This window comes from Manis pentadactyla, chromosome 12 (assembly GCF_030020395.1).
Source record: "Manis pentadactyla isolate mManPen7 chromosome 12, mManPen7.hap1, whole genome shotgun sequence".
Taxonomy (NCBI): domain Eukaryota; kingdom Metazoa; phylum Chordata; class Mammalia; order Pholidota; family Manidae; genus Manis; species Manis pentadactyla.
In genome coordinates this window covers 13,999,713-14,014,711 of record NC_080030.1, presented here as the reverse complement: position 1 = coordinate 14,014,711, position 14,999 = coordinate 13,999,713, and the positions used below count along the sequence as shown (strand labels likewise).

Here is a 14,999-nt window from a genome sequence, read left to right as displayed (position 1 = left end):
AATTAATACACAGAAATCGGTGGCTTTCCTATACACTAATGATGAATGAGCAGAAAGAGAAATCAGGAAAACAATTCCATTCACAATTGCATCAACAAGAATAAAATACCTAGGAATAAACCTAACGAAGGAAGTGAAAGACCTACTATACCCTGAAATCTACAAGACACTCTAAACAGAAATTAGAGAGGACACTAACAAATGGAAAGTTATCCCATGCTCTTGTGTAGGAAGAATTAATATTGTCAAAATGGCCATCCTGCCTAAAGCAATCTACAGATTCAATGCAATTGCTTTCAAAATGCCAACAGCATTCTTCAACAAACTGGAACAAATAGTTCAAAAATTCATATGGAGCCACGAAAGACCCAGACTAGCCAAAGCAATCCTGAGAAGGAAGAATAAAGCAAGGGGGATCTTGCTTCCCAACTTCAAGCTCTACTACAAAGCCACAGTAATCAAGACAAGCATGTGCAAAGGCTCTGAGGTGGGAGTGAGCCTGATGTGCCTGAGGACCCGTGAGGAAGCTGATGTGGCTGCAGTAAGGTGAGCAGGTGGACATGGCAGGAGCCGGGTGGGAAGGGCAGAGGGAGGGCAGTGGGAGTGGGTTTAGGCTGCAGTGACACCAGATTACACGACTGTCACAAAGATCCATCCTGGGGGTGCATCAGTACAGAGACTGCCGCACCCTATGGCCCATTCTCAAACCTCTGGCATGTCTTCTAGGCTCCGCTTCAGGCCCCAGGGACCTGACCTGCTACCGGGTGTTCAGCGCTGGTTACGAATGCTCCTGGCAGTATGAGGGTCCTGCGGCCGGGGTCAGTCACTTCCGGAGGTGCTGGTGAGGACCCCATCCCATTCCCCACACTCACCCCCATCTCATCCTTGCTCCTGGCTCCGTGACCCTGCTCTCTGACGTGTGACTTTGGCAGGGTCCTGGCCCCTTCCTGGGGCTCAGTATCTTATGTGAGAAGGGAAGGTTGGGGCCCTGTATTTTGGGGGCCCTGTATTCAGTGTGAGTGGGCATCTGTGTTGGGTGGCAGTTAGGGTCCCTCTAGCCCATCCTTCATCACCCCCTCACTTATTCATCCATTTGTCCACCCATTCATTTCTTCCTTCCCTCTGTGGCAGCCCATGCTGGGAGATTCTGGGGGTCCTCAAGCCCCTCAGTCCCAGGATGATTCCCCGGGGAACCCCCAGGCTGGGAAGGGGGAGTAGAAGGGGCAAGAAAGGATGCTGGGATGTGATGCACACCGCTGTGGCTGCTGAGACACTCTGGGGTCCACTAGGACCCCCAGGCTCAGCACCAACATCCTCCTTCCCACAGCCTCAGGCCTGGGCGCTGCTGCTACTTCGCCGCAGGATCAGCCACCAAGCTGCAGTTCTCCGACCAGGATGGGGTATCCGTGCTCTATGCTGTCACGCTCTGCGTGGAATCCCGGGCCGCGAACCGGACAGAGAAGTCGCCTGAGGTCACCCTGAAGCTTTATAGCTTGGGTCAGCTCCCTGTTCTCCTCTTTTCGGCCCCCACTTCCTCACCCAGAGAGGCCTCTGGTTTCCAAGCCTAGACCTTGGGGGATTCTGGCAAGGAGCTTGATAATGCCAACCATTTTCACATCACACACTGTTGCGTGGCATGGCAGAGTCTTGCACAGTCCCCCAATCCCCAGCTGCTGGACATTTGGATTACTTGTTTTCTCCCTGATACTGAAATGCTGCCACCAGGACCCCGTTACGCCTTTAATATCTGTTTCCATGACTCAAACACATGCGTTTAGCATATAGTTATTGAGTTCTACTGGGTGCCATGCTGAATCACAGCAGGCATGGCCAAGGTCAATGGAGGTTGTAGCCCAGGTGGGGCTAGGATAAGGCAAGTGAGACACCCACCTTGGCCACACAATTTTAAGGGTGTGTCAAAAAAAACTCAGTACTGTCAATATAAACAATACTGTAATGCAATATTTGAATAAGATCAAAATTAATGCAAAAAAGTCCATGAAGAACAAAATATCAAAATTTTAAATAAAGATAGGATCTTCCCCTGTATGTGTACAGCCTTGCCTCTCTTGTCTTCCCCTGATCCCAGCTCAGTCTCTGCCTTCACGGAGCCCAGAGTAAGGTGGGAATGATGGGCAAGGCCTGATCATGCCACATGATGGATACCGGTAGGGGGTCAAGGGGGCCTCCAGGTCATGCCGAACCCTGAATAAAAAGGACCCAGAAAGAATAAAGGTGCGGCAGTGGGCAGCTTCTAGTCAGAGGGCAAAACCTCCAGAGAAATCAAGTCACTAAGCCTCTCATCAATTATTTTCAAAAGTGCCTATCTCACCACACTGGTACCAGCGAGGAGTACCAATAGGATGCAGATTTTCACTATCAAAATGCTGTGTATAAATCTTGACTCTTTGGCCCATTGAATCCAAGGCTTGGATAGAAACTGTCAAGGTGTTCCTGATTCACATTTGGGGGACTCAGTTGGTTACCTGGGGCTGGGTGGGGCATGGACAGTTTTTCTGGAATTTTCAGAACCAGTTCATACACATGCTGGTTCCCCTCTGCAACCCCTCTTATGCTTCCAGTTAAATACGACCCTCTGCCGGAAGACATCAAGGTGTCCACGTCAGCAGGGCAGCTGCGCATGGAGTGGGAGACCCCAGCCCGCCAGGATGGGGCTGAAGTGCAGTTCCGGCACTGGACACCTGGCAGCCCTTGGAAGTTGGTAAGTTCACTCTCCAGGTCAGGGGTGTGCAGAGCCCTCTCCCAGGACACCTTCACCCCTCAAATTAATTTCACCATATTTACAACCTCACCCGTCGAACCCAATCCAACTCTTGCCCCATGTCTAGCCACTGGGGTGTCTCTGATACTCAGATCTGATTGTGACCTCTCTGACTCACACACCCTCCATGGCTCCCTAGTACCTTCAGAAGGGCATTCTCATCCTTGGCTGACCCCATGTGCTCTCACCTGTCTCTTGCTTCCTCTGCGCCCCTCCTGAATGGCTGTCATTCTCTGCCCATGCCCTGGATTTCCAGAGACATTATCTTTGCACACACAGTTTCCTTCACCTGCATGCCCTCCTTTCCATCTGAGCACATGAGAATCCAGCCCACCTTCAGGGTCCAGCTTAAGGGCTGCCTCTTCCAAGAAGCTACCTTCCATCCATTCCTCCCTTCCTTTTTTCTTTTTTTGAGATGTAACTGACATACAACATTACATTAGTCTCAGGTATAAAACAGATTCGATATTTGTATATGTTGTGAAATGATCACTGCAATAAGCCTTAGTTAACATCCATCACCACATGTAATTACACATTTTATTTTCTTACGATGAGAACTTTTAGGATCTACTCTCCTAGAGACTTTCAAATACACAACACAGTACTGTTAACTATAGTCACAGTGCTGTACATGACATCCCCGTGACTTATTTTATAACTGGAAGTTTGTACCCCTTTTGCCTCCGTTCGCCCATTTTGCCCACCCCTACTCCCCACCGCTGGCAATCATCAATTCGTTATCTGTTTCTGAAGTCGGTTTTGTTTTGCTTTTTTGTGTTTTAGATTCCACATGTAAGTGAAATCATACAGTATTTGTCTTTCTCTGACTTATTTCACTTAGCAAAATACCATGAAGGCCCATTCATGTGATTGCAAATGGCAAGATGTCCTTTTTTATGGCTGGATAATATTCCATTGCATAGATATATACCACTTCTTCTTTATCCATTCATCCGTTAATGGACACCTAGGTTGCTTCCATGTCTTGACTATTGTACATAATGTTGCAATGAACAGAGAGGTCCAAGATACTTTTTTGAGTGAGCTTTTGTTTCCTTCAGATAAATACCCAGAAGTGGGATTGCTGTATGGTAGGTAGCTCTGTATTTAATTTTTTGAGGAACCTCCGTGCCGTTTTCCATAGTGGCCATGCCACTTTGCATTCCCACCACCAGTGCACAGGGTCCCCTTTTCTCCACATCCTCGCCAACACTTGTTATTTCTTGTCTTTCTGGTAATAGCCATTCCTACAGATGTGAGGTGGCATCTCACTGTGGTTTTGACTTGCATTTCCCTGATTAGTGATGTCAAGCATCTTTTGACACGTCTGTTGGCCACACGGATCTCTTCTTAGGATCTTCATTACTCTTCAGCTGCTCTTGATTGCCTCCTCTGCTCCCCAAGGGTAGGGCAAGCCTGGGCCCGCAAGAAACCTCAGCCCTGACCTAGTCCCCAAGGAGCCCGTGGTTTGGGAGGAACAGAGAGCCCTACCCTCTGAGTTGTGGCATCACCTCCTCCCTCAGACTGGGAGCACCAGGAGGCCAGGAAGCCAGCTTCAGGCCTTTCATCCCCCTAAGTGTGGTGTGTCTTTCTGAACCTCGGTTTCTCCACTAGGACAGTGGGTAGAGATCAGCCAGACGCAGGCGACATGGGACCCCTGATGGGGAGAGACATCTATCTCCCTATGTTTTATTTCCAGCCCCTTGAGCACACTCTGCAGTAGTGACGCTTAACTTGGCTCTGCCCGCCCCCAATACCACAGACAGACAGATTTTGCCTCCTGAAATAATTTCTTTTTTCAGGGAAATGCAAAATAATAATTTTGCTCCTAAAATAATCCTTTTAAATAAACTTTCTAATTCTGGAATAATCTTAGATGATCAGAAAAGTTACAAGGAAGTACAGAGAATTCCTGTAGAAACATCTCCCAGCTTCCCTGCGTATTCACGTCTTACATTCCTGAGTGCGTTTGTCATTGCTGAGATGAACGCTGCTACGTTGCTATCAACTAAACTCCAGAGGTTATTTGGATGTCATCTGGTTTTCCAAGAATGTCCTTTCTTGCTCCTGGATCCAATCCGTGCTTCCACATTGCATTTCACAGAGTTAATTGTTTAAAATTTCAACAGAGCTAATACCTGTCAACACCAACATGTAAAACAATATAGGAATATTGTCTCATCCTAGGGTGACTGCGGACATCAGGCTGATGCTGGCTTCGGTGAGAATAATAGTAACAACAGCTGCAGCAAGTTAGCATTCATTGAGCACCCACTGTGTGCCAGGCCCAGTGCTAAATTCTTTGCGTGCCTGTTGGCCCACCCTGTAGCTCAGTATTGGATTATTCCCATTTCACAGGTGAGGAAACAAATTCTTAAGGGTGAGAAGCCCTTGGACAAGGTCACATCCCAGTGGGTGGCCTTCCTGGGGCTTGAACCTGGGGCAGGGACAGAAGTGTGGGATCCTTGAGGCCCCAAAAGGACAGGGCCAAACCTATTCTTGCTGTGACTCCAGGACCCAGCACAGTTGGCAGTCACTAAGTGCATGTACATAGTTGGTACTCGGAAAGTACATGATGGCTCAGTGACCAGTGCCAAGCCCTGGTCACATGGGGGACAGCCCCTTGGCCTGATGTTTGGCCTGTTTCTTGCCAGAGTCATGCCTCTGTCCACTGGAGAAGGATGCATCCCAGGAATTTCAGCCACGGAGGCGGCAGCTCTCAGCGGCAGCTCCGGGAGGTCCCTGGAGTGGCTGGAGCAGCTCTGTGTGCATCCCCCCTGGTGAGAGCACCCGGAGATGCAGGAACTGGGGCGGGCATTAGAAACCAGTGGGGGGTATTTGAAATCAGGCGGTGAGTGTTAGAAATAAGGCAGCAGGAGAAGTTAGTGAAATTCACAAAAGGTGGCAGGGCAGTGAGTAAGATTCACTTTGTAAAATGTGGCCAGTCCATATCTAAAAAGAAGACATCTCTCTGTCTTTCTCTCTTTCCATTTTGTTTGGTTGGTTTTGCTCTTTTAAAGCCACAGAGGTGTTGACAGGTGACACTGGCTGTGTCATGAAAACATTCTTTCCCAAATGGCACAGGAAGCTCGAGACGGGAATGGAGAGGTGGCCCGGGAGGGAGGGATGGATGGAGTGACTGTCATTTGCCCCCTCTGCCCTGTAATCTGGGGCCTCCTCCTGCCCAAGTACATTCTCTGCTGGGAAACAACTCCAAGGGTTGTTTTCAGATTTTTAAAAACACTGTGGTAAAAAAAAGCATAACATAAAATGTACCATTTAAACCATTTTTAAGTGTTCAGTTCAACAGTTTAAAATAGTTTCACATTGTTGTGGAATGGATCTCCAGGTTTTCAGATCTGGAATGCTATTTAACAATTCATGGGAATCTCGTGTTTCTTGGGAAGGAAGGTAAAGGTCCCCCAACCTAGGTCTGCAGGAGGCTGTGAGGAAGGGCACCGGCCCCATTATCTCTGTCTTAGTGTCTCATTGCAGAAACTACCCCACAGCCTGAGGTGAATTTCTCGGTGGAGCCCCTTGGCCTGGATGGGAGAAGGCAGGTGGCCCTGCACTGGCAGGTAACAGGGCCACTACAGGGCCATGGGGTGATCTGGGGCAGTGGGGAAGGAGCCGAGAGGCTGCAGTGGAGGTGCACAGGCAGGAGACAGAGAGGGTTGAGACATGGAGGTGGCAGAACTGGGAGGCCTGCAGGTAACTCTGAAGGTAGTGGGGAGCCACGGAGCGTGTATGAGCAGGGGAAGGAGATGCCTGAACTCAGGTGTTCACAAGATCTGTCTGGATGCCAGAACAGATTGTGGGGAGCTCAGGAGGAAGTCAAGGGCCAGGAAGGAGTCGACTGTGTTGGTCTGAATGGGAGATGATTTCTCTGAAGTTCCCCAAACAGTCCATTAAGTACAGTCTGACTAGCCTCATTTTACAGAAAAAGGAAACTGAGGCTCAGAGGGAAAATCTCTTGCCAGAGTCCGGGGAAAAACCACCAAATATTCCACCCCTGGCTTTGCCATAATAGATTCAGCCAGGGACCTAAGGGCTGTCAGTAAGGTCGCTGGGAAGTTCCTTTGCTTCCTGGGTTTTCTCTAATTTAAATTCCTTATTAGGAAACATTTCTAGGCTTGAGTTAACTGGGCCCAAAGATGGAAACATTTTTTTACCCCTGGCCCTCAGTGGGTTTTGCCAAATTATTTTCTCCCAAAACTAATGTGCACTGGACAAGAATACCGGTTTCCCAGCAGCCTTGCCAGCATCAAGGTTTATTATTTTTCAAAATTTTGGCACAGATCATAAGCTGTGGCCTGTGGGTCGGTCTGTGTCCGTGGGCCGCTCCCTGGTATATCACAGGGACAGTGAGCACGTTCAGGTCTCCATGAGCCATCTCTGGCACTCACGACAGCTGCCCCAGTTGGAGGCTCCGGAAGGCTGCCTCAGGCCCAGCTCTGGCATGGAGGTGACCTACTACATCCACCTGCACATGCTGTCCTGGCCGTGCAAGGGCAAGGCCACGGGGATGCGGCATCTGAGGAAAGTGCTTATGCTCTCGGGCGCCGCCTACAACCTGACTGTGGTCTCCTGGAATTGCTTCGGCCCCGGCTCAAACCAGACGTGGCACATTCCTGCCCACACCAGCACAGGTGCCTCCTCCGGGTAGGAAGGGCTGCGGGGGGCACCTCGGAGCTGAGCGACTCAGCGCGACTAGAGTGAGCTCGGTGGGGCACAAATACCTGAGGGGTGTCCAGTTTCAGAGGATGTCAAAAATCTTAATCGAGACACAGAATGTTATAACACAACGTATTTTCAAAGGCGAACTGGGAAACTACAGTTGCCAGGCTAACTGCCTGTTTTTATAAATAAAGTTTTATTGGGACCAGGGACAGGGTCAGGGTCTGGCGTGTGAGGGAGAGTCAGGCAAGTACAGGACTGGTCCTATCTTAATTTTAAAATCTTTATATTTTATTTATTATATATATATACACACACACATTATATATAGGAACACATATGTTTATATTATACACATATGTACATATGTTTATACATATATTTATATAATGAAAATAAAGATTTATATTTATGTGTCTATGTAGGTAATTGACATATACATCTTATTGAGGTGAAATTTACATACCAAATTAACCATTTTAACATGTATGATTCAGTGGCATTGAGTGCACTCGCAAAATTGTATAACCCCACCTCTGGTTTGAGAGCATGCCCATCACCCCATGAGACCCCATCCCCGTGATCAGCCACCCCCCACCCCCCTCATGCAGCCCCTGGCACCCACTGATCGATCTTTCTGCTCTGTAGATTGACCCATCCTAGACATTTCATACAAATGGAATCACACACTGTGTGGCCTCATGTCTGGCTTCTTTCATTCAACATGATGCTTTTGAGGTTCATCCACACTGTAGCATGGATCACGGCTTCATTCCTTTTAGGGCCGAGTAATATCCCACTGTATGGATGGGCCATGTTTTGTTTATCTATTAATCCACCCTCAGACATTTGGGCTGCTGCCCATCACATATTCTTGCATTCCTTTGGCTTTTAAACAAATATTGCATTAAAATGGTTTTTATCCGACTTGAGTTACTCGGTGCCTCACTGGCCTTACCCTGACGGTAGCCCTGCTGCGCACCCAGCGGCTCTGGGAGGGCAGGTCTGCTACAAGGACACGATTTTCAGAGATGAGATACCTGAGGCTCAGAAAGGTAAGGTGCTTCACCTTTTAGCTCCTGGCCCGGTTTGGCCCATGGCTTTGCTGTGTGACGGGCTGGTGGCTCCCCCTCTCTGAGCCTCAGTTTCTGTATTGTTGGGGTGATCACATCCCACTTTGTAGCAAAGTACGCACTCAGCAGTGGTTTGGTGCATAAAGGTGGTGCTCAGTAAACGGTAGTTGTCTTCAGAATCAGAAGCAGCACCTCCATCTCTGAGTTTGTGGCTAATGCCCTTGCTGTAGGGAGTGGGAAACATGAGCCCAGGGGATTGACTGGGAGTATCCTTGGGCCTCGAGCCTTGGCCAGCCCAGGCGGCCCGTCCTGCCCCATGCCCACCCAGCATGGTGGGGGGCAGGGCAGCCCAGCAGCACAGGGAGCACTGGTGGTGGGTGTCCTGGTGGGGAACCCATGGTCAGGCTGGAAGAGGACTCAGCTCAGTCAGACAGCTGCTGTCACCCCCTCTGTGCCCGGCCTCCAACCTGGCAGCCCCCAGCTTGGGGAGACAGCCATACACAGACACTTCTGCCCCCGTGGGCTTAGAGCTTGGCCAGAGGGTGGGATGGGGCTGCTGGGGCCTTTGGGTGGGAGAGAGTGACCCAATATCCTGATGCGCTTGCCTGTCTCCTTCCAGAACCAGGAGCTCTGAGCGTCAGGACTAGAGTGGCTGGGACCACTATGCAGTGGCCAGCCCGGGCCCAGGGCCTGACATACTACATTGAGTGGCAACCTCGGGGCTGGGACGGAAGCCTCGCTGCCTACACCCTGATCGCACCCCGGGACCGGAACCCTGCTGGCATGGGTACTGTAAAGTCGGGGTTCCTGCCTCTGCTTCTGTGCCCTCCGTTAGAGCTCCTGGTCAGCTCAGACCTGCAGGGCTGTCCATGTGGAGTGTCTGAAGCCCAGAGAGGTCTTGCCACTTGCCCCAAGTCACATAGAGGTAGGGACCACCTATGACTCATCCTCTCCTACCCATGTGGGTCTGGAGCCTCCTGCTGGGATCCTGGGGTGTCAGGGTACAGCCGCGGGCAGATTGCACTGCAGCAGGTAATGAGTCTCACATCCTAGGGTGTGTGTAAAACATTCCCCCATGGCAGAGAAGGTGGCAGCTAACAAGCTGCTGGTGGCAAATTAATGAGGCCTCTATAGGGAAATGTGGGGGCTGGGGGCACATGGCAGCCTCTCACTCTCCCATTTACTATCCTGGGTCTGGCTGGGCCCCCAGAAACTTCAACCTCAGTTTTGGCCCTCGAGGAGCTCCCATCCTGGGGAGCCAGAAATACAAACATCCACAGCCCCAAGGAGAAAGGGCTGGGCTGGACGGAGGGGGTGGGAAAAGGTTGTGGGGGGCAAGGGAAGGGATTCTGGAGGAGGGGACATTGGTGCAAGGGCTTTGAACCATGAATAGCAGTGCTCTAGGAGTTCCCGACAGATGGCACAGACAGTTCAAAGGTGCAGAGGTGGAAATACAGCCTATTTACTAGCCTGGCCCTTGCTAATCCTTCCAGCATCCCATACCTGGAGCCAAGCAGCTGGGGCGATGGGGCAGAAGACGTGTTATCACATCATGATCTTTGCCTCTGCACATCCGGAGAAGCCCACCTCGTGGTCCACAGTCTTGTATTCCTACCACTTTCGGGGCAATGGTAAGTGGCGCAAACCTGCAGGGTGGTCTCTGTGGAGGACGTGGCAGTGGTCTTGGGTATCAGGAAGAGGGACGAGCATTTAGAGGCACCATGTGTCAGGCCCTGGCCAGAAGATGGACACATAGAAGTCACCTCAGTTGATTGCTAAGACACCCCAAGCAGCATTGCACCATTTCATAGATAAGCAAACTGAGGCCAGAGAGGAGAACAGGTGATGGCAGATTCAAACCCGGTCCCACCTGACTCTGTGGCCATGTTCTCCTGGGCCTCTGGCGGGGCTGGCTGGGCGTACAGGCGGTGCTCAGCCAGCACTCTGGGAGCTGACCCCGGCAATGGCTCTGGTTGCAGCCTCAGGAGCCGGGAGCCCACAGCACGTGTCGGTGAGGAAACTCAGCCGGGACTCAGTGTCCGTGGCCTGGACGCCGTCCCCACTGAGCCTCTGCCCTGGCGCCCTGAAGGAGTACGTCCTGCGCTGCCAGAATGAGGACAGCAACCAGTGTCAGGTAAGTGCGGCAGCACGGGCCTGGCTGGGGAAGGAAGGGGTCTGGGCTTGAGCTCTGTCTTGCTGTGTGACCAGGGGACCTCACTGTACCCACTCGGGGCCTTTTCACACCCATAAAATAAGGTGGTTGGACTCAAGGGTCTTGGCTACCCTTTCCAGACCCCCAGAGAGGTCCCAGTGGGCAGCGGCTTAGTGCTCATGATTGCCGGGCAAATGGGTAGCAAGCCCTCACGTGCATCAGCAACTCAACTCCCACAGAGCAGAGGCAGACAGTCTCAGGAAGGCAAGAGGTGAGAATGTAGGGGGAGGGTCTATCACCAGGACTTACCCCGTCCTCTCTTCCTGGGTGACACAGCCTTGCAAATACAGCCTCGCCCACCCAGCACCCACAGCCACAGGCCAGGCCACTGAGGCCGTGAGTTCGTGTCTTGCCTTCCCAGCCAGCGTCCAGCAGGAGGCAAGGCAGGACTTTGGGAGGGAGGAGGAGAGATGCTCTGGCATCAAAGACACACATCCTGCCATCAGCCTCGCCATCCCTCCGTTGTTTAGAGGGCAGAAATGGGGCCAAGTGGGGGCTGGGGGCTTATTCAGGGTGGCACAGCTGGACTCGGGGCTTATTCAGGGTGGCACAGCTGGACTCAGCCCATTTGCTGAAAATCAATTTGCCAGAAAGCCAAATTGCTGAAGATCAACGTACCAAATGCCCATTTAGCCAAACTGACCAGATGCCCCAAAATTTCCACTGAAGAATATTCCACTCTTGAATAGAGGAAAAAGTTAGGGCTTTAGGGTTCTAGGAATTTGTACTTCTCTTTTTAAGGATGTTTATGGAATGCTGTATTCGTTAAAGCTGTTCAGTTCACAAACACTGAGGTAAGTGCTGGGGACACTGGGGGAGCAAGTTAAACAAAGTTAAAGTTGACCTTGGCCTTGGCCTTGACCTTAAAGTGGTGAGGGAGGAAGCCATGCAGGTATCTGGGGAAAGGTGAACCAGGTGTGGGGAGCCTCCAGTGCAAAGGCCCTGAGGTAGGACTGAATCTGATTTTTTAGGCATCTGGGAGGAAAAAGCAGATGGGGCAGGAGGGGAGTGAGCAAAGAGCCAGTGGAGGTGAAAACTGGAGAAAAATAGCATCATGCCCTGAATATTTTGATGAAGAACAGTTCTCTAAATAAATTGGGGGTGAATGGGTGTATTAAGGGGAGAATTTTCAGCAACATGGCCATCCCATCATGCAAGCTCAGCCTCTGGGGAGTAAAGCTGCACCAGGGATGCATGCGTGCCTCTGTCCTGCAGAGCTGTCTGTGAAGCCCACAGAGACCCAGGTCACCCTCGGCAGCCTGCAGGCTGGTGCATCCTATACTGTGCAGGTGCGTGCACACGCGGTGACGCAGTGGGGCGCCTGGAGTCAGCCCCAGCACTTTAGCATCGGTGAGTGGAGGGCAGGGGAGGCGGGGCTAGGTAGTCACCTAGTATGTACTGCCCCTTCCCACGTCTCTGCAAGCAGTCCCACCTGGCCCTGCTCCGTGGCCCCCCATGCATTGCTCTCAGGAGAAAGTCCCAGCCTGGCCTGCTCCCACCTCCTTCACCAGCTTGTCACCTGCCGCTTTCCCTCATGAACCTTCTCTCACACCCCTGTAGCCTTGCCCATGAAGCCCCTCTGCCTGGAATGCATCTTCTCTCTATCGTCAAACTCCTTTTCACCTTTCAAAGCTCAGCTCAAAAGCCTCCTCCTCCAGCAAGCCTTCCAGGCTTTCCCTCAGCAGAGACTGACTGGCACCTTGGGAGTAGGTAGGAGTGTGTGTGTCTTGGCTCTGCCTCCCCCAGCCTAGGGTCTCCTGGGGAGTGGCAGGGAGCAGGGGGTGCTATTTATTGAGTGAATGAATGACCACCAATGAATGTGTGTCTCTGTCATCACAAAGATAAGGAGGTGGGCTCTGTTGTCTTGGGGATCATGACCCTGAGGGATTGGAGACCAAATGACCCCTGTTCCTGCTAGGGTCCCTGCCTGTTGTCCTTGCAGTGAAATCTGGCCTCAAGAGGGCCAGTCAGTCAGGCTTGGTGTGGGGAGGGCAGTTCTGGGACCAGGGCAGCAATATACAGGCCGCACCCGCGGGCCCTCGGCGCTGGTGTCCTGAACACTGGCGGCGTGTCAAGGCCTTTACCCCACAGACACGGCACAAGGGGGTTTCTTTGTCTCTCACTTCAAAGGTGAGGAAATCGAGGCATGGAGGGGCCGTGATGTGCCAGGGTCAGCAGCAGGTTGATGGGAGGCCTGCCCTCCCCGCCCTCCCCAAGGAGAGGCGGGAGGTGTCCCTCCCCCAACCCAAGCTCTCCCCTCCGCAGAAGTCCAGGTCTCTGAGTTGTCGGATTTGTCCATATTCCTAGTGTGTCTGGGGAGCTTTGTGAGCATCCTTCTCCTGGGCATCTGTGGGTACTTCAGCCTGAACAGGTAACTTGCACCCTCTCCTCCAAGACGATCCATAATAGCAATAATCATAACAGTAATAACTGTTCACACCAGCTAGGTATTTGTGCCCACTTTACAGATAAGGAAACTGAGGCCCAGGTGGTCATGTTCAGGGCATCTGGCAGTGGGGGGTTTGGACCTGGGTCTGTTAGACTCCTGTAGCCCCTCCCTCAATCCACACCTTCACTCCCTTTAGAACCTAATAAGAGATTTAAAAAAATAAATCAGAAAAGTTAAAAAGTAACATTGGAAGCACTGTTCCTCTGACCGGCTTCCCTTCTTTCCCAGGGCCGCACGGCACCTGTGGCCGCCCCTGCCCACACCCTGTGCCAGCAGCGCGGTCGACCTCCCTGGCAGCCAGGGGAAGCAGGTAAGGGCTCCTTTCAGAACTCCAGGTCCTGCTTATTGGGTCCATACTGTGGGCCAGGGCTCTGCAGGGTAATGGCCATACATTAGCTCATTTTTTTCTCCCCAACCCACTGAGGCATGGACTCCAAACGCCTGTCCCGTTTTACAGATGGGGGAGCAGTGGCTCACAGAGGAACCTCCCGTGGGTCATTTCCTAGGAACAGAAACAGCTCAAAGTGATTTTGACAGAGGGGACCCCGATGGGGGAAAAAAATATCCAGAGTGGTAGGCTTCAGGTATGGCTGGATCCATCTGTCTGGGCTGCTGTTCTGCCCGCAGGGTCTTCTCTCTCAGGCAAGCTCGGTCTTCCCCCTGTGGGAGCTGGCTGTCCTTTTCCCCCATTCGCTGCAGCAAAAGACGCAGCGCCATCACTGATTGGCCCAGCATGGGTAACATGCCCATCCCTGAACTTATCACTGGAATCAGGGGGCTGGAGTGCTCTGACTGGCTGGGCACCACTGCCCTGCCCTACCGCATCAAGTGCGAAGAGGAGCAGCAATTTCCCAAGAAGAAATGGGGTCCCTTCCTAAGAGGGTCTGAAGGGGGTCACTGAGGCAGACTTGATCTTTTAATTGATCTCAGGATTTTAAGAGAATTTAGCCAGCAGGGACATGGACCACCCCAGGTGGAGGGTGGGATTGTGTGGATGGGAAGTAGGGATCCGTCCACAGCCTTGGCCCTACTCTCCCTTTCCAGGCATGGCAGTGGACCAGCCCAGTGGACTTCCTGGAGGAGGCAACACCAGAAGATATCCTGGTGGTGAACATGTCCTGGGACAAAAGTGAGAGGGCTGACCTGGACACTCCCGGGCCTTTCACAGAGAAGACACAGCTGCCTCAGGGCACCCCTCAGCCAGCCCTGGACACGGAGCTGCCCTTGGAGGATGTGACACAGATGCATGGACACCCCACGGCCAGGGCTCTGGAGCCTCGTGGGCAGGATGGTCTGGAGGGCAGCCCTGCGCAGCTGGCTGGACTCCCACTGCTGCTCGGAGATCTAATGCAGAGCCCCAGGTTTAGTGGCTCCCAGCACCTGGAGGCCTGAGGGAGAAACAGGAACGTCTGTCTGGTCTTTTGGATGGGAAGACTGATGAAAGCTGGTTATTATGTGCTTATTGTACACCCAGCCTGTTCCATCCACTCACATGATGCCCTGAACCCCCATAACCCCCTGGAGAGGTGCATGGCTGTTGTATTTTACGGATGTGACCACGAAGGCTCAGAGAGGGTGGTGGCTAACCCGATTCCAGCATGGGCAGGACTCAAACTGGGGCCAAGGGGCCCAGACCCCATTCCTGCCCCCAGCTCAGGCCTCACTCTCCTTCGTTCCCCCACCTACTCTGTCTGGCACCTGTGGTGGGAGCCCTAGAAAGCACCATAAACGAGTGGCTACACTGGGCCCTGGCCTGACATCCAGGGGGCATGGACAGGCACTGTCACTGGTCTATTCAGGGGT

The 14,999-nt window shown here is 52.1% G+C and overlaps 1 protein-coding gene across 1 annotated transcript; it reads left to right on the top strand.

The window, feature by feature from the left end:
* Positions 1-469: 469 nt before the first annotated feature.
* Positions 470-14,900, top strand: LOC130679730 (interleukin-12 receptor subunit beta-1-like). Its single transcript, XM_057489167.1, has 15 exons — positions 470-518; positions 727-841; positions 1,328-1,497; positions 2,583-2,722; positions 5,466-5,565; positions 6,281-6,363; positions 7,197-7,434; positions 9,155-9,322; positions 10,029-10,166; positions 10,515-10,662; positions 11,872-11,879; positions 11,963-12,097; positions 13,013-13,118; positions 13,425-13,506; positions 14,241-14,900. Exons 1-15 carry the CDS (start codon positions 470-472, stop codon positions 14,586-14,588), a joined length of 2,028 nt encoding a protein of 675 aa, XP_057345150.1. The 3' UTR covers positions 14,589-14,900.
* The last annotated feature ends 99 nt before the right edge of the window (positions 14,901-14,999 follow it).

Bases quoted from the DNA above. Each gene is read 5' to 3' on its own strand.
- LOC130679730 (XM_057489167.1), top strand. From the start codon at position 470: ATGTGCAAAGGCTCTGAGGTGGGAGTGAGCCTGATGTGCCTGAGGACC. The intron at 10,167-10,514 runs GTAAGTGGCGCA...CTCTGGTTGCAG, and splicing joins CTACCACTTTCGGGGCAATG to CCTCAGGAGCCGGGAGCCCA. The intron at 12,098-13,012 runs GTGAGTGGAGGG...TCCCCTCCGCAG, and splicing joins GCCCCAGCACTTTAGCATCG to AAGTCCAGGTCTCTGAGTTG.